The 20,125-nt window shown below is 35.3% G+C and overlaps 1 protein-coding gene across 2 annotated transcripts in view; it reads right to left on the minus strand.

The window, feature by feature from the left end:
* The window catches only part of LOC108712397 (5-hydroxytryptamine receptor 4), a 230,427-nt gene that overhangs the window by 82,099 nt on the left and 128,203 nt on the right, over nucleotides 1-20,125 (minus strand). For both annotated transcript variants that reach the window (XM_041588703.1, XM_041588704.1), the window contains exons 3-4: nucleotides 1,916-2,041; nucleotides 461-661 (exon numbers count right to left, since the gene is read on the minus strand). In XM_041588703.1, coding sequence (XP_041444637.1) covers nucleotides 461-661; nucleotides 1,916-2,041 — 327 coding nt within the window. The remainder of the gene's footprint in view (nucleotides 1-460; nucleotides 662-1,915; nucleotides 2,042-20,125) is intronic.

Raw genomic sequence — 20,125 nt, forward strand, 5'->3', positions numbered from 1 at the left:
CGGAAAAAAGCACTTAACGATGCACAAAAAAATTTCTTTGGAAACCTCTAAAAGTCCTAATTGATGTAAAGTGGTCCAGTTAGATCAGCCCAGCTGCCATTGACCTCTATAGCACCTAGACAACTTTTACTTGTCAAAGTTTTGGCCAAGATTTTTTTCACTTAATAAAATCTTGAATTCTTCGAGTTTTTTTTTAGAAATATTAAAAGAAAAATTTTTTAGAGATTCATGTAAAAATGTGAAATTCGACTGTTAGCAAATTAACTCTCGATATTCGACCCTAGGTAAATCTGCCCCTAGATCAGAGGTTTGGCAGAATTTTAAAAATGGTTGAACATAAAAGACATTTCTGTTTTAAATATTAACAATACTGTATGTAACTATCATGAGCCAAACATACTTGCATTGAATTCAATTTGTGACATTACTAAAATGAGGAGGTATTAGTAAGAGCTCATACCTGTCCAGTGATATGCAACAAAGATGAAGGATGGATGCTGTTGTCAGGAGAACGTCGAGTGATGTTCGCACCAAGCAAAACATTTCCCCATATATCCACTTTTCCTGTACTAGTTCTATGGCTCCAAAAGGCATTACCAGAACTGATACAAGCAGATCAGCAAACGCTAGTGATACGATAAAATAATTAGTCTTGATTTTCCTATATGAAAGAAAAATCTTAAATCAGTATTACATTTAACACCAAAATCCTACCTGTTGTATTTAAGTAAAGTGATTTACATGTAGATAAAAATGTTGGCATTTATAAGAACATTAAGCACATTCTCAAACATATAAACAGGTCTGATGTAAATGAGAGAGAGAGAGAGAGAGAGAGAGAGAGAGAGAGAGACAGAGAGAGAGAGAGAGAGAGAGAGAGAGAGAGAGAGAGAGAGAGAGAGAGAGAGAGAGAGAGAGAGAAAGAAACTTAAAATGTATTAATACCATGGCCTGCAATGTTGTGTAAGAACTTTTCTGGACATAGTCATGGCTGATAAAAAATATAAAAGATGTCATTAGGTGCTGCCTGTTGGACATAATTGTTATAACATTCCTATGACTCAAACTACTAAGTTAGAAAAGTTAGAGAACACTAAATATATTATAAATGCACTACAGTCCTCACAACTATTTAGAGTAGGTGATGTTCTCTTTTGTATTGTATAATACATAAATTCTGAGATGTGCCAAGTTTTAAAGACTCAGCAGAACAAAAAGGCTAAAGGCTAATGCTTGTGATTTATTTTTTTCAAATTGGAGACAGGGTCAAGTCTTTAATATAATGAAACAGGGGGAATATGACAGGGAAGCTATAAACTCTAATTAGCTGGCAAGCTTCTGTAGTTTGAGGAAAAGAAAAAAAAGCTTCTCTGCAGCTTCTACAGAACAAGAACTGAAAGAGTGTGGTTCGGCCTTAATAGTTTGAATTGCACAGTAAAATCTCACTATTGTACAGTACTTGCTAAATGTATTTGCCAATGATCTTGTGTTTAATTGAATGCTAACTAGAAGAGACGCAACATGTCTTTCGTATGAATATAGTGTAGCTCATTGTTATTGTATCTACTGTATGTCCTTGTTTTGGACATATTCAGTTTAACTTTTTTGATTGTTTATCTAGTTAAATGTATTTGACCCTTTGTTTTCCTTCTTTAATCCATGGTGGATGAGGTTGGGTGGATTAAATTACAAGAGCTGCCATAATAACAGCTGTATTTAGTAAACAATTCTGACCTTTACACTACTCTTGCTTTGCTTGATTATAATTATAAACAGTATCCATAACAAAAGTGTTATGAGTTTATAAACAAAGCTAATTGCTTGGCATGGGTTACTGGCCAATTGCAAATGTTCCCTTTGTGCATGAACTATTTTAAACATAACCAATGCCCATAACCTTTACACTAATACTGACCTTAGCTGTCTATCACGACATACCGCCACCATCACTAACAGGTTCCCCAAAATGGTCATCAAAATCACTGCTGAGATAAATGAAATTAGGACAATGCTCACCGCCACTCCATATCCCTCATTTGATCTGCAAAACACAGGACAAATAAGACGTTTAACATATACAGATGTCCAGAGAAACTAGAATATCAAAGAATGCACCAATAATTACAACTTAAAATGATGCCCAGCTATTCATTTACCAAACACAGGGACATATTTATCAAAGAGTAAAGTTAGAGATCACCACAATCTACTAGAGAGAAATTCCGCCACTCTCCATTCATTAATATGGGATTTTTAAAAAGAGTATTTATCAACAGGTGAACGTAAATCCCATAGAAATGAATGGAGAGTGGAGGATTTTCACTCTAGCGGATTGTGGCCATCTCTAACTTTACTATTTGATAAATATAACCCATAAAGTAAACAATATATGGCAGTTATGTACATCAAAATCAAACTTTTTTTTAAATAAGCATCTGTTGAGGCAGGAGAGAGAAATAACGAGAAGTTTATGTAAGAAGATTCAAAATATTTCACTTCAAAGCCATTGGATTAATCATCTCAGATTTCTAAAAAATGGTCCTTGGAGGGTAGACACTCCAAGACTGTCAGAGCATGTCAAGAAAGTTTTCCAGGCCTGAGACAGTGAGAATAAAGTGTGTCACACAGTATTTTCATATCAGGCTAATACATCTTTGAATATACTGTATGATATTACTTAAATTGATGTCTGATGTATGTTAATAACCAAAAAATTAAGATAAAATAAGAGTTAATTGCTTTTAACAGAAATATGTGTGTTCAGAGAATTACTATATAATATCATATGTTTTGTAGTGATGGGCGAATTTATTCGGCAGGCGCAAATTTGCGGCGAATTTGCGCGATTCGCCGCCAGCGAATACATTCGCGAAATGCCCGTGAAAATTCGCGGCAAAAATTCGCCGGCGTCAAAAAAACATTTTTCCGAGCGCCGTTTTGCAAATTTTTCGCCGTTTAGCGATTTTTTTTTCGCAAATTTTTCGGCGAAGCGAAACGGTGCAAATTCGCCCATCTCTAATGTTTTGCATTACATTTTGAAACATTATCTATATATAACATTATACAAACTTTTGAAACATTATCCTATATAATACATATAATATTTATTATTATTCTATTTTTATTTATGAATGACATCATGGTGGTAAATAGGGATGTAGCGAACTGCCGATTTGGTGTTCGCGAATACCGGCAAAAAATGCGAACGTTCGCGAACAGTTCGCGAACTTCGAACACCCGCTAAAATCATTCGATCGACCGATCGAAGGATTTTAATCGTTCGATCGAAGGATTTTCATTCGAATCGAACGATCGAAGCCATTCGATCGAATGCTTTTCATTGGATCGAATGCTTACAATCGTTCGAACGAATGGAAATCGTTCGAAGGAATTCGAATGGTCGAATGGTCGAATGGTCGAACGATCGAACGCGAACTCAAACTGCGAACGTTCCCAAACGTTCGTGAACATTCGGCGGACGCGAACGGTCGAAGGTCGAAGTTCGCGCAAACTAGTTCGCGGGCGAACAGTTCGCTACATCCCTAGTGGTAAATGGAATATATGGTATACCATTCATTTAAAAGGTCTATCTGCATAAACAAAATGCTTCAATTTACTCTGACCTGTAGAAGGAATAGTATTGTATTCTCAAAAAAACTCTACATTAAAGCTTGATACAAAAGTTGCTGTTTGCTTGGTTTCCATGTCATGGCGGTCAACCAATTAGTCCTAAAGGCAGAAACTGAAATGCATTTTTTCTGATTTGTGCTACAGGTGAAACATTGGTGTCTGAAATTTCAAATGAAGGTTATGCCAACAATTGTAGGTTAACAATGTATAATTTCTCATGAAATAATGGCATAACCCCCTTTAAGGAATGTGAAGGAATAAAGTGAACATGATGAAGAAATGAAGAAGAAATACTTGGCACCTGTTTTCAAAAACAATTTATATTGTTGAAAAATCATATAAAGCGCTTTCTACTGAAGTTATGTATGTTCTCACACTACATTCATTAGTTGCACAGCTGTGATCCATAGATGCAGCACACCAGTGGTTAGTGAAATCTATTGGAATGTACCAAAGGCATGCTAATGCACATCCCTTAACTAAAGTCTTTTACAGAAAGTCACGGGTATGCATAGACCAACATTCACATCACAAAACCCCATTACTCAATGTTTCTCACAAACAGTGACATATCTTAATGACCTATGTACAGAACCATTTTGATTGAGCTCTTTGCTCTGATTTTCAGTTCACAGCATGAGCGCATAGCTGATGTTACGGAATGATTCGGATCCTGGGGTCAGCTCCTTTTGGCCTTGATGTCATGGTTCTTATAAATATATCTAAGCACCTGTGTCAAGCAGTACTGCATAACGCGAAAGAGTAGAGTGCATTTTATTTATTGATTTAATATATTTCAATTAGACCCTAGCAAACATAATCCTTTACACAGTGCAATGGCTTATGTGATACAGCTGGTTTACTAGATTTATAGATGTGCTGATTGCCGTAATATGTTCATTAACCTTAATTTCCTTTGTTTGGGTTTTAATATTTTGTGGTCACAGTCTTGTGACCTTTGTTATTATTTTATTTAGTACTTGCTTTGCTTTATAGGTTCAAAGTTCATAACTCAATTTGACTTTAGGCTAAAGACATGGTTCACCCAACAACTTACTCTGGATCTCCATATTAAAAGGTAGGTATGAGCATGTCACCTCTGTTATACAAGTTTAGGAGAAACCTCTTCTTTATTTCACTCTCTTTCATTTTCTAGGGGAGAAAGAAATCAATTGGGGGAAGTGGATTTTAAAGGGCTTACCTTCCTTATCAAATGTATGCCAGTCTCCCAAATAATTAAAGTGTTAAAAGTAGTAACATCGTTTGAACTGATATTAAATGTGGTTGTGGCATGAACTTAGCATGAGTACATGAGTCTGGGGATCTGTAGGGTTTTTTTTACCTTTTATATGTACATGTCAGAAGCTACTTTTACTGCAACTCTCAATCAACAATGCACATGAATCAATATCAAGACCTGGTTGCATGCTATTGTGGATGAGATAATGCAGAGTTGCACAAATTATTTGTCTCAATTACCCTAAACTCAGACAAAATTAGAATTTGGTACATGAGTCTGGGGATCCTTAGGATATTTTTACCTTTTATATATACATGTCAGTAGCTACTTGTACTGCAATCCCCCGATCAACAATACGCATTAATAAGAAATTGATCTAAAAAAATCCACAAATATAAGTACAAAGACGTTTTATTATAATAAACAGGTCAGAGTCAAAACATCAATTGTGGATGAGATATTTGTTTTCCTCTTCATATAAAACTTAATGTGTACATTTGTGAATGTGACTCAACTCATTTTTTTCCATTGGATCCAACTGTCACTTCAACCAACCTTGCTTTATGCAGTTCATTCATTCTATCATCCAGATGCTTATTTCCCCACACTCTCATCCTTGCTCTGTTCTGTTGTCAATCAAGTCAATCAACAACTAAGTCATTTCTGTTTTTGGTCTCAAAAACTTTCAATAACAGAGGCTTTACATTATTGGCAAATAAAAGTCTTACATTGTCAGAGCACAACAACATGATAGACTTAAAGGATCAGAGTGAATCAGAAAAATAATATCAGAAAAATAATAATGTTGATGTCAGACACACTGCTGTTTTAATAAGTGACGTATATCAATACAGTAACCCTCAAAGCACTCAACCTGAAAATATGTTAATTCAGTCCTATGTCTGATCCTTTCCTGAAATAGCTATAACAATTGAAATCAGCAGGTGTAGGTTTCTATTTTATAAGCCTACAATTTTGTGTTCACCATTCAGGAGAATTACCCAGTTCCTATGCAGACAATCCAATGGTTAAAAACCACTCAGCTTCATAAAAACAGTTCATACAATAAGGCAATGTTTTTCTTACTCACCAAATCCTAAATCCAGCCTTTCTTGCTCTTCCCTTTGCGAGTAATTTGCATAGCTAAAAGGCATTATATTTAGTTAGGTTATACAATCTGCATATTATTAGAATCCACTTAGTTACTCGTGTACATCTTTTAAGTATAATAAGAACTTGTGTTCCTTATTTTACATATTGCACCTTAAAGGGGTTGTTCTCCTTTAAATTAACTTTTAGTATAATGTAGAGCAGTTACCCCCAACCAGTGACTCGCGAGCAACATGTTGCTCACAAACCCCTTGGATGTTGCTCTCAGTGGCCTCAAAGCAGGTGCTTATTATTGAATTCTAGGCTTGAAGGCAAGTCTTGATTGTATAAAAAACAGGTGTACTGACAAACAGAGTCTCCTTGAGGCTGCCAGTCCACATAGGGGCTACCAAATAGCCAATCACAGCACTTATTTTTTATCCCCCGAGGACATTTTTCCATGTTTTTGTTGATCCTCAACTCTTTGAATTTGATTGTGGCTCACAGGTAAAAAAGGTAGAGGATCCCTGATGTAAGAGAAAAATTGCAATTGGTTTTCAATTTTTATAATTTGTTGCTCTCCAGTTTGAATTTCAGCAATCTAGTTGCTAGGGTCCAAATTACCCTAGCAACATGCATTGATTGATTTGAACAAGAGACTGGAATATGAATAGTAGAGGGCCTGAGTAGTAAGATGAGCAATAAAAGGTAGCAATAACAATGCATGTGTAGCCTTGCAGAGCATTTGTTTTTAGATGGGGTCAGTAAGATCAAATGAAAAATTGCTTAGAATTACCCATTCTATAACATACTAAAATTTAACCTAAAACTGAACCCACACTATGGCACATATACAATTCACCTCTATGGGGTGCAAATTACTGGAGCAAATGCACGCAAACTACTTGAAAACGCCTCAAGGGTGGCACAAGCATGGGCACCAGAATTTTAACAGAGCTTCTCCATGGGAATTTATACTATACATAAATAAATAATCATTATTATATACAGTATTTTGTATACTGACTATGAGCTACCTGTATGTTCCACACTTCTCTGTTTTACTTTTTTTTATTATATTATAATATGATTTACATAGTGTATGACAATACTGTTGTTTTTTTTAATTTTGCATTTAGGATCCAGTGGATTTAATAAGATTGGAATAAAGCATTAACAATGCAAGCAATGAATATACTGTTATAAAGTCTCATAGCATTTGGTAAAATTGTAGCGGCAAGAATTATCTTCAAGCCAAGTGGCTTATTGAAACTGAGGTATTGCTTGCATTTACCTGTATTCCCTGCAAGTAATACTACTCAATGCACATATCACAGCACTGTATTTTGTAAAGAAACAGGACTCCCAATATGCCTTGCATCCATAAGTGAACCAGCATAAACTTTTAAGAAACAAAAACATCCTCAACCATGTGCCTCCCCTTACACCAAATATTTGTGTCTGAGCACGAGATTTCTAATTAATATCTGTAAGCACAAATCAGATGCAGAAAAACATGTTTTGGTCAAGTTTATTACAACTACAATGTTTAGTAAACAAGTAATGTTGTATTTATTCAAGAGTATCAGGAGGTAATGCATATTTTTTTTTAACATATTAAAAAATAGAAAACTTCTTTCGACCAATGAGTAGTGAAATAGCATAAAGCCATTATGGATTTTCACAGTGACTTCTAATATCTGTATAACTTACAGAACAAAGTGCATCTTGCCATACATTAATAATACAGCAATACAACATTTTTGGTTTTGTTTCAAGTAGTGATGGGCGAATTTATTCGCCAGGCGCGAATTCGTGGCGAATTTCGCTGCGAATTTTTTTTTTTTTTTAGAAAAAAACGGACGCCGGCGTCAAAAAAATGGGCGCCGGCGTCAAAAACGGACGCCGGCGTCAAAAACGAGACGCCAGCGTCGTTTCGCTAATTTTTCAGCGAAGCGAAACGGCGCAAATTCGCCCATCACTAGTTTCAAGTTATCATGCAATGAGTTTCCCTATAATTTTTTTACATGGTAAATTTAATTTTTTTTGGGCATTAAAACCATCACCAAGTCCTTTTTTTGAGGACCCTGACCCTGCACAGGGAAAATAAATGAAAGGGAATTATTTAACCTTCAGGATAAAGGCATGCACATGACTTGCAGAATTTCATCTTATAAAGCTAGTTGATATAGTCTCATTTTCTGCAACCCTTATGTGTAACCCTTGGTTAGTAACTGAAAAAAAATGCTTGAGAAAAACATATGCTACAACAGTGAAAGAAATTCTTCATCAAAGAGAAGCAAATATAATTCTGCCTTTTATATGCCCTTGCAGCTTTAAATTAATTGATATGCTTTTCTAGTAACTATTCTGTGTCTTTGTTTACAATGATTATATGTTTTTATCAGAGTGTTTCAACTATGTTTTATTATTGTCATATTGGTTTTGTGTTTATGTGTTTTGTGGGTTGCAATCATTGTAGCACATGAAGAGTGACTAATGGCTAATGAGGTTTTGGGTTTTTTCTTATTCACATATGCGCTGGGTGGTATCTCATGATGAACGTGCCTACGCAACGCCAACCAACTGATTATAGATAACAGATCCAATACCATTAACATCTGTTTATAGATAAGAGTTAAAAATGACTAATCTAAACATATCAGTATGTTTAGAACGATATCATGTGGATATAGAGAATTGTGAATACAATACAATGTAAACTACAAACATTGAGATTCTCTCAATGAAAATGAACATAATTGCTTCTCTAAATGTCCTGTGAATATATTACATAAAGCTATGTGTACATTTCCTTGTCTATTAATCTGTGCAGCATTGCATGTAGGACTGCAATTTTGCTAAAGATCAGTAGAAAATAAATAAAAATGTATGTTTAATTGATTTTTATTATTATTATAGTGTTCCCTGCCCCAGAGGAGCTAACAATCTCAGGTCACTGCTATACAAACACATACTAGGGACAATTTCAGGAGCTAATTAACCCATTTGTTTTTACAAGTTTTCTATGAAAAAATCATAGGAAAGCATGTCGAAAAGTTATAGAGACAAAACACTGATAAATGTCCTGATTTCAGTTTTAGCAAGCAGGGTCTCTATTCTTTCCGAATCAAATTGTATAAATACAGTATTTCACTTCTTTCACTGCATAATCTTTTGATGCCTCATATCTAAACCATGAAAATTATTAGATTATAATTATTGTATCTGTTGTCAAATGTCTTCAATGCCGGGTCAGGGTCATCAAAATAAAATAAAGGACTACTGGCCAAATATAACTACATATGTGGAGAATCTAGGCTATAACACTTACCATGTAATGTATACTCAACTGGATGCTCATTGCATGAAAACTTAGGACAGGCAAATTCTGTAAAAAAAATACCAGAGATGTGAATTTTAGATCTCTGAAAATAAGTTTTATGTCTCAAACAAATGTATATAAATGACATTTGGAGTTCTGTTATCCAAATCCAAACACATTGCAAGATGCAACAGTAAATATTGGGTATTGAGACTTGAGTTTGGAAAGAAGTCTGCAGATGGAAAGGTGCAATAGCTAAGTTAATGTATGGGAATATATAGCTGCGCATCTTTACAGTTGTGGTTAGGGAGGTACTGTATGGTGACTAGCTTGTTCTAGAATGGATAACTAGAACATTCTTTCTACTTAAAATGGACTTTATTTAATGATTATTTAGTGAAGTGATCTAATGATTACCCTGATATGCAAACAACTCTCTGCCACATTCCCTTTAGTGATATACATGTGTGTTATTACACAGGCAACAAAGTAACATTACATGGCACTTAAAAGTAGAAAAATAAAGAAAAGTAAGGTCCATGATAAATGCATTTTTGAGGTATAAATCCAGAACTGCTGTCTTTGGCAAATCATATAATAGCAGTGGAAGAAACTTAAATATGTATTATAGTGTATAGGGGTCCCTACGGGTTAATCTGCCCTGCAGCTTTAAGGCCCCACCCTTTTTGTTAGTTAGAGTGATCTGCCAGGAGAGGTGTGACAGCTTCCTGCTACACTGCACTCTCATATATGCTGTTGCCTCAGCTCCTGCGTGAGTAAAAACCTGATGTCACTTGCCTCATGCATAGTTTAATAAACCTTGTTCCTATTTTATTAAGAACCTCCTGGCGCCCAAGTCTTTTGTTATTGCACAGTAGCCTGTGGGAAGTGCCACGTGTAACCCATGCTCTAGTGCACTAGCTGGTGAATTAACCCCCTATGGCCCAAATAGGTGTTACATTTGGTACCCAACGTGGCGCGTGATCTCTTAAAGGCTGAGCTACTGTAGCTTTAAGTTTTTGTGACAGGCTGCCGGACCTGATAGACAAAAGGCCGCCTGCACGCATTTTTCACTAATTTTTCGGATCAAAGTATTTGGCCGTGGGTTTGAACTTGGAGGTTCGCCCCGAATTTCATGAATTTTTATTGCAAAGATCTGATTCCACAGATGAAAAACACAGATGGAAAGAAGTATCCCTCTGCTTTTCAGAGAATCTATAGAAAACAGGAAAAAACCTCAAGTCAATGGGAAAAATATATGGAAGAAAGAAATTCTTTCTTATTAGCACTTTCATAGCATTTTCAATAGTATTTTTTTACACATTGGTATTTTTTTACACTGTATTGATGAGTTGGCCCTAAGGTGTGGTTATCTATGCATTCATAGAAAATTGTATTTAATAGTTGGATATAGAACCAAAAATAAGATACCAATAAGCTGACCACTCAACTGATCAAAAATAAAAGTTTGAATCCCGGAGCTATGGTGTTTGCTCACTCAACTGATGCATGGTCACTTTAAGAGACACTTAGGGGCAAATTCATCAAGGGTTGAATATCGAGGGTTAATTAACCCTCGATATTCGACTGGGGAATGAAAATCCTTCGACTTCGAATATCGAAGTCGAAGTATTTTGCGCAAATAGTTTGATCGAACGATCAAAGGAATAATCGTTCGATTAAATCCTTCGAATCGTTCGATCGAACGATTCGAAGGATTTTAATCCAACGATCGAAGGATTATCCTTCGACCAAAAAAAGTTAGGCAAGCCTATGGGGACCTTCCCCATAGGCTAACATTGGGTTCGGTAGCTTTTAGGTGGCGAACTAGGGGGTCAAAGTTTTTTCTAAAAGAGACAGTACTTCGACTATCGAATGGTCGAATAGTCGAACGATTTTTAGTTTGAATCCTTCGATTTGAAGTCAAAGTCGTAGTCGAAGGTCGAAGTAGCCCATTCGATGGTCGAAGTAGCCAAAAAAACACTTCGAAATTCATTAACTTCGAGTGAAGGAATAGAAGTAAAAAAACTTCGAATTTCGAAGTGTTTTTTTTGGCTACTTCGACCATCGAATGGGCTACTTCGACCTTCGACTACGACTTCGTATCAAAGGATTCGAACTAAAAATTGTTCGACTATTCGACCATTCGAAGTCAAAGTACTGTCTCTTTAAGAAAAAACTTCGACCCCCTAGTTCGCCACCTAAAAGCTACCGAACCCAATGTTAGCCTATGGGGAAGGTCCCCATAGGGTTTCCTAACTTTTTTTGGTCGAAGGATCAAAGGATTTAATCGTTCGTTCGTTATTTACGCAAAATCCTTCGACTTCAATATTCGAAGTCGAAGGATTTTCATTCCCCAGTTGAATATCGAGGGTTAATTAACCCTCGATATTCGACCCTTGATGAATTTGCCCCTTAGAAGTATTGCAATAAGGTTACAAGGAAAGTATTTTTAGGTGGGACGCTGAATATTGTTAGTATAGTATGTACATTTTTTATTACATTATACCCATATCACAAACAAAATAAATGCCCTATGAAGCACCAGTATTTTGAAGAATCATGTTTAACAGAATTAATTTGGGATCTTTTAGTTCAGATTTTAAAGTGTGAGAATACTGAAGCTTTTCTCTTAACACGTCTAATTACATGAGGATATCCACCAGCTGCACTTCAACATTTCTAAAATGATGACATAACCAATGTCAGAGAATATTAAACACAATTGTTATGTCACATAAGTAACTGTTGTTAGGCAATTTACTATTAAATCAAAGGATTTTACTTTGAGGGTCGAATTTGAGGGTTTTTTAAATCTACTCCGTAGCTTGATCTATGCCTTTATTAAAAAAAACAGAATTTACAGATCACTAATACTTCAACAAAGATAATAAAGATTCCAGCGAATATTGTAACATAACCATCACACTTGGATTTCATCCTTAAATGGAAGTTAGTTATGATGAACAAACTTGCATGAATTTTGTTCACACAACTGTTTTGGTTTTAAAAAAATAGAGAACTGTGTTTTCTCCCAAGATAGATGTTTTGTGGAGCTGAAAGTGCAATGTTATCTACGGTCAATATGATGGATGTCTCTGCCATTCGTTTCCCTGTTCTATTCTGTTATTTAATACCACGCAAACTGTTTTTAGAATTTTTTTTAAAAAAAATATAACAGAAAAATGTGCCCAATGTAAATATTTTTTCTTGAGAATGAGGTTAAATTTGAGTAAATGTAATGTAGCTTTTGCAAAGCATTTAGTAACTCATCCAACAGTAAAGTAGAGATTAGTTTGCATCTAATACAATTAGTTACTGAAAGTATTAAAAGTTGCTAATGAAAAAAATATGTATAATCTGAAAAAATTTTGCAACAGAATGACTTAAGTGTGGCCCTTCCTACTGTACCTTTCTGAATTTTCTAATTTGCACCAGTGCATGTATGTGTGCAATGCACGTAATCAAACATCCTCTAAATAAAGTAGTTATTTGGGCCACAAAAAAACACCACTTTTAAACAGGTCTTATGTGCTTGGTGCAATTAAAATTTGCAAATAACACAAAAAAAAACCCTCACACATTTCTATAAAATATTTCTATAAAATAGACCTTTTTACAACTATTTTTTCATGTCCATAAATATTTTTAAGTTTTCATAATTTTTATTGGGTTTTACAAAGCATAAAAGATTGACAATTTAACAGATTATGTTAAACACGATAAAATAACATATATGCCCATGTCATGCAACTACAAATCAAAAGTATATAATAATTACATAAAGATGAGCAAGGTTATTATAATATCTAAAGATAATGAGCCAATAAACCCATAAAGTATTATTAAATAACCAGATCAACAAAAAAAACCAAACCATGATGGGGGAATAACAAAATAAAAAGTGCCAATAAGTACCCAATAAACAAAAGTACTTAAATTTGTAACAGCTCCAAAATTTTGGATTTGTGTTTATAATCAATTTGATCAAAATAAAGCAACCAATTTTCAGAAAACCTGAGTTTAAGATGAGGTTCTTCTGATTTGATTTCTATGGCCCAATTCCTTTTGTGCTAAAACTTTAAACAAGTGTTTAAAAAATGTGTTATAATTCACAATATAAAAAAAATAACGTTCTAATGAAGACTGTTTGCTCTTGTTTAGGCTGTTTTTTCCCCTTAAATGACTTTTATTACATTTACCCTTTGTGCTTTAGATAATTAAAAAATAAACATTGTAATATAAAATACGGTTTCAAGTGTTTTAAGTTACACTTCAAGATTGATCTAAATGTCCAAAACCATAACAGTATGTCAGACATATGGCTCCAGGGGCACTTGCATCTCACAATGTACAGTATTTATTTGCAGACTAATTATAATGTAGTGACTCCTCTGTGTTTTCGTATAAATAGCTATCAACAACTCACTAATCCGTCTCCCTAGCGGTTCACAACTCACTAATCCCTAATTACTGAGATTCTCCACCTTTTGCCTCCTCTTTTCATTTTGCAGCGTGAGAATATGATATGTCTTTCAAGGTTAGGCAGGGTTTATCAAATTTCATCAGTTCTTTCTTAACACTCTAGCAACAATTTGAGAAACAGAATGCTACTGAGAATACTGGGTTATTCTAAACAGAACCACTTAACTGTAAGGACTGTTTGCAGTGATTAACAATGCCAATAAACTGATGTTGGGTCATGTGCAAATTATCTCCTGATTTAAGATATTAAATTATTAAGATATTAAATTATTACTCAGTATATTTCAAAACGCATATTATTCCTCCCTTAAAATGATTTTGTAATGATATTAAATGATATTAAATCACTATTGTTCTTTATTTATGTAAGAATGTTAATGAACACCTTATTTGGCTTAACTTGGAAGTAAGGAAGTTAAAGGAGAATGAAAGCTTAAGTAAATAAGTAGTTAGAAATGTTGTACATTAAAGAGATACTGACACCTGAAATTAAATTTTTTTTTACATCTATTATAATATTGGCTTTGCAAGCTACTTCTAACTTTGCCATAAAGTATTTGCATGATGCTTTTACATTACCTGTCTGATCTACCATGTTCCTGTATGAGGGGGCTGCCATATTTGTGCAGCAGGAGTCCGTTAGCATTAGAAACTGTAACTGACAGGCTGAGATGGGACAGTCAGGTTGGCAAAGTCAGAGTGTCAGAGAGTCAGGCTTAGGAACTTCAACTAACAATTATATACAAAAACAAACCTCTCAGCAAAAAATTATCAACATGACCTATAGGTAACATTCCGTGTACATTCATATGCTAAAATTCATTTTTAGTGTCAGTATCACTTTAAGGGGGTTATTTATCAAGGTCTGAATTTATCTCAATATCGGCTGCTACAAACTCCGATCTAACCCGCTTGGGTTTTTAAAGCTTATTTATTATTACATTTTCCTGAAAATTTGCTTTGCGGGGAAAGCTCATATTTTCACGATTTTTTTGTGAATTTTCCCCGAAATCTCAGAATTTTTCGGAGCTTTCGGGTGAAAGCTCCAAAAAATTCTGAGATTTCAGGGAAAATTGCCCGAAACCCCTAACACAACCAAAAATCAATGGGACTGTTTCCATTGACTTTAATGCAACCTTGACAGGTTTGAGATGCCATGTTTTTATAGTCAGGCTTTTTAGCCCTCTGGGTTTAATAAATTTCGAAAAATTTGTGATTTTTTTAAAAGTCCGATTTTATAAAAAAAAAATCAAAATTTTTTCGGGGGAATTTCGGGTATTCAGAGCTTAGTAAATAACCCCCTATGTTTTGGGCTTCAGTACCAGGCCAAGACAACCCTTAACCTCATTAGCAGTAGATCTGTGCCTCCAAAGATGCCCCAGTAGCTCCCCGTCTTCTTTTCTGCTGATTCACTGCACATGCTCTGTGCTGCTGTCACTAACTGAGCTTAGGGACCCACTCACAATATACAGTACACATAGAATAGAAATGTCACAATATAAGGCTAATTAGTAATTAATACAGATAATTACTACATGGCAGCACAGAAACCAGTGCAACTAGCATCAGAATTTAATAATCAGCCCTGTAGCATCATCTTATATTACAGACAAACCTCATTTTCTGCTGGATAATTAGTGACGACCCCTAAGCTTAGCTTCACAACAGCTGCTCAGAGCCCAATGAGCATGGAGCCCAAGATGGTGACCCCCTGTGACAAATTTGAAGTCCTGGATCATTGCTGCTATTGACAAGCTGAAACTTTAGGCTGGTGCAATAAGTTCAGTATATAAAATGTGGCATTTTTAGCCATATTAATTTTTAGGATTTAGTTCTCCTTTTATAAATATTAATAGGAGAGAACTCAAAACTACCAGAGAAAAAATTTAAAGGGCAGGAGAGAGGGGACAGCCACAATTTTATTTAAATTATGTAAATATGACAATGCTTTACAGACTAATCCCACATTTCTAAATGTAAATAGTAAAAAGATGTGAGTTAGGACTGTGCTTTCATTTAAAAAAGCAAATGTGCATAATCATTTCTTTTTAAAATGTATACCATAGAGCAGGGGTCCCCAACCAGTAGCTCGCGAGCAACATGTTGCTCTCCAACCCCTTGGATGTTGCTCTCAGGGTCCTCAAAGCAGATTCTTATTTTTGAATTTCAAGCTTGAAAGCAAGTTTTAATTGCATAAAAACTAAGTATAGTGCTAAGTAGAGCCCCTTGTTGGCTGCCTGTCATCATAGGGGCTACCAAATAGCCAATCACAGCCCTTATTTGGCACCCCAAGGGACTTTTTCATGTTTGTGTTGTTCCCCAACTCTTTTTACATTTGAATGTGGCTCACAGGTAAAAAAGGTTGGGGACCACTGCCATAGAGAGTCAGAGTTTAAAGATCCGATCTATAGTGGTACAGATGGCTCACCTCAATCAAGTCGGTGACTGACACAGGATATGGTACTTTAAATGTTTACTTTATTTGTTTAATTTAATGTGGACAGGGCACCAGGGCTTGGTGGAATACACTCTTGAGTACTTCAAGTTCAGTTTTAGCCAGACCACAGTTTCATCATTTCATGCATTATTCCTATGCACTGGAGGAAAAATGATGTAATCTCAGTATTTAAAAAGGAATAATGATCTCAGCCTAGGCCTGTACATTAGACATCTGTGGTAGTCAAGATTGTTATGGGATCATATTCAAGATTAAGTTCTGGAGAATACCATTATAAGTAGTAACAATCATGGCTTTATGAAGAATGGATCATGTCAAACAAGTTTAATTCCTTCTCATGATGAAGTACGTAGAAGGTTGGACAGTGGAGTTGCAGTAGATGTGATCTACTAGTATTTTACCAAAGTGTTCGACACATCGCTGCATAAACAACTGCTTTTTAAACTAAGGTCTGTTGGTCTTGGCAATGTTATTTGTACAGTATATAACTATAAACAATCCCGCAGCAGATCAATATCATAGCAGCGTCTTTATCCACGTGACTTCACACACACAATCCTCCCACCACAGTCTCTACAATGTCTTTTTCAGATTTAACGGACAACAAAATACACTTACAAAATATTGAGAGTGCACAAACCAAATGGACAAGTGACAAGTGGTTTGTGCACTGAAGTCTCAATATCTTGAAAGTGTATTTTGTTGTCCAATAAATCTGAAAAAGGCATAGTGGCACATGGAGCACATCTCCTTTGCTTTAATGTGTATATAATACACAAAAGCCATGAATATCTTGTAAATTATATCCTTATAAACGGTGAGTTCTGATGTCATCAGTTATAAACGGTGAGTTCTGATATCATTTCTGTCACATGACTCACTGATACTTGTGTATTATAATAAATAAAGTACCCCAGTTGCAAAATATGAGGATATTAGAAGTTACCTCGGAGTTCCATGACCTGTATAAAAGCACTCGGCCTTTGGCCTCGTGTTTTTATATGGTCATGGAACTCCTCGGTAACTTATAATATCCTTATATTTTACAAGAGGGGGTACTTTATTCACTATATAACTTTACATGCTTATTAAAGGCATCCAGGATGTGACATATTTTACAGCAGGATATACAGTAAACTCTTTCAATTCTTTGTTCAGCACTATGTCCTTCCAGCATACATTGAGATTAGAAGTAAGGTGGTTCCATCTCCTGTTTTTTTACAGTCAGGGCTGTAAATTTGTGGCATTTTCTCGCTGAACTGGTTATACTGGCAGATACAGTACATTTATTTTGCAAGGGAGAATACAGTGAAATTATTTCAGAAACTTTATCCAAGTATTGGTTTAATTGGCATCTTGGAGGCTCTGTCAGCAACCTACAATTTTATTTTTTGTTCAATATCTGAAATAAATAGCAAAATTGATTTATTTATTTCAAAAATTACCATATATATATATATATATATATATATATATATATATATATATATATATTAGACATTATGAAGAACACAAGAAAACACAATACAAACCAGTGATAAAGAAGAGATCATTTCTAGTATAAAGTCAAAAGCATTAAACAGAATCACAACATAGGAAAATCTGGAACTAAGGGATTAGGCAAAGAAAATGATATATATATATATATATATACCCTGACCTGGCAGCCTAAATAACATATCAATTTGAGATGGGGTTATTATGGACTGAAGAGGCCAACCACAACGCTTCGAGTTATACTGAGTAGTAAAAACAATAGCAGTTCTAAAAGCAGTTCCATTGTGAAGTGCTGGCTATTTCTAAAAGCAAATGGCCAGGCACAATAGCCTGAGATGTCTGCCTACAACTACAACTACTACAACTAAAAACAAATACATTTATTGGTTTTAGAATAACATTTTAAATGGTAGAATGAATTCTTTTCAAAGTACAGTGTAATTTAGTACACCATTTAGTATACCATAAAAATCACGACAGAATCCCTTTAAAAATGTAAAATGCTATTATAGTCTCCTTCAGTTTAAGAGAAAAGTATTTCAACTTGACATAGTTTGACATAGTTTTGTATTGTCATAAGGGCAAATTTACTTAGGTCCGAATGTGAGGATTAACGATTGTTCGCCTGAGCGAAAATTCGCCTGACAAAACGGCATTAAAGATCTCTGGCACTGAGGTTTTTTTGCTAGCGATGTTGTGTCGAATTATCTGTTTGTAAAATTTTTGCTGAACATCAACAATTCGCCCTTTAGTAAATATTTAAGTATGTTTTATGTTCCAGTAGTACTTCAGGTATTTTATTTAACTGATTATTGTATAGCCCTGTAAAGAATTGGTCTTCTAAAAAATTTATGAGAATGAATGAGTTTTTGTGTAGCGTTGTATATAAATGGTCCGTTATTCAGTGCAGGCCCATTTTCTATGCAATCATCTCAATATCTACTTATGTCTAATATCATATGGACTTATAATGGACAGCATATAAATGTCAGTTGGTTATGAAAGACAAGCTTTGGTTTCTCACATCCTGTTCAGACAGGCCGAGTGAATATTGGGTTCTCACTGGAGTCTGTTATACAGGCAGCGTCCAGATACTACATTCCTACCACTGCTAAACTAGAGCTCTAGGGATATGTGAGAAATTTCTCTTCATAATTGACAGCCATAGAGGATTACATTTCATAGAATAATCTGAATGCATTATTAAATCGGCATTATCCGGCGGAAATAAAGCTATGTCAGAAAGAGGACCTTTTTCTCACAAACTATTTTTAAATGTATTGGTCTGCAAGAGTTCATTAAAACATATGAACAACAGGGGCAATCCTGTGGCTGCTGCAAGCTCCTATGCTGCCCCTACAACTATACAGCCATATACAAAGAATATGCACAAATCTTAAACAGTTACTAGTAGTGATGGGCGAATTTATTCGCCAGATGCAAATTTGCGGCGAATTTCCGTGTTTCGCTGCAGTCTAATAAATTTGCAAAATTGCCGCAAAAATTTGACCGCGACAATTCACTTGTGTCAAAATATGTTTGCAGCCGGCGACAATTCCGACGCCGGTGACAATTCTAGGCACCCATTGACTTTTAAGGGCATCAGAATTGTCGCCAGCGTCAGAATTGTCACCGGTGTCGGAATTGTCACTGGCGTCAAATATATTTGGATGCCGGCATCAAAATTCAAGTTTCACGAATCTTTCGCCGATTCGCGGGAAATTCGCAAATTTTTCGGCGAAACGGGAGAAATTCGCCCATCACTAGTAACTAGTTCCTTTACTAAAGGATATTTTTCTTTTAGAATGATGGGTTTATACTTCAACATATTCATGCAGGCTGTTAGTAATAGAACTGCAGAACAGTCTCAGCAATACTATGCATGTGCTAGAAAGAAAAATCCTCAGCATGTGTTTGTAAAAGGGAAATAACCTTGTTTATTATTGAGGGATGCAGTCTTCCTCTCAAGAGGGGATTTCAAATCTGTATTAGAAAAATCTGTTGGTGACAAGTGTTATACTGTATGACAGCATACACTTTAATACTCGTTCGCACCAACCAAAACTACATTGTGGTCTTTCAATAAGACATTATTCTTCAAATCCAGCTGTTCTGCACATTCTTTTCTTCATTCACCAAAGCTATTATTATTCCCTTCACATGCGTTTTAAAGGCTTACTCAGTACTGAATGTTGCTAAATTGCACAGAAATTGGTTTCAAGATAATGAACCATTTTGCCCCGAAAGCTTTTCTGTTTTTTGTTGCAGAATAGGGAAGGCTGACTCCTACAATTATTATTTTTCATAGAAGTGTCTAGATCAAGAATTGTCAACAGTTGCCCCACCCTAAAGCTTTCAGCACCCCAAAATATGTTTAGCTGCTGACTCTGGGTGCATAATT

This window comes from Xenopus laevis, chromosome 3S (assembly GCF_017654675.1).
Source record: "Xenopus laevis strain J_2021 chromosome 3S, Xenopus_laevis_v10.1, whole genome shotgun sequence".
In the NCBI taxonomy this organism is placed as follows: Eukaryota; Metazoa; Chordata; class Amphibia; order Anura; family Pipidae; genus Xenopus; species Xenopus laevis.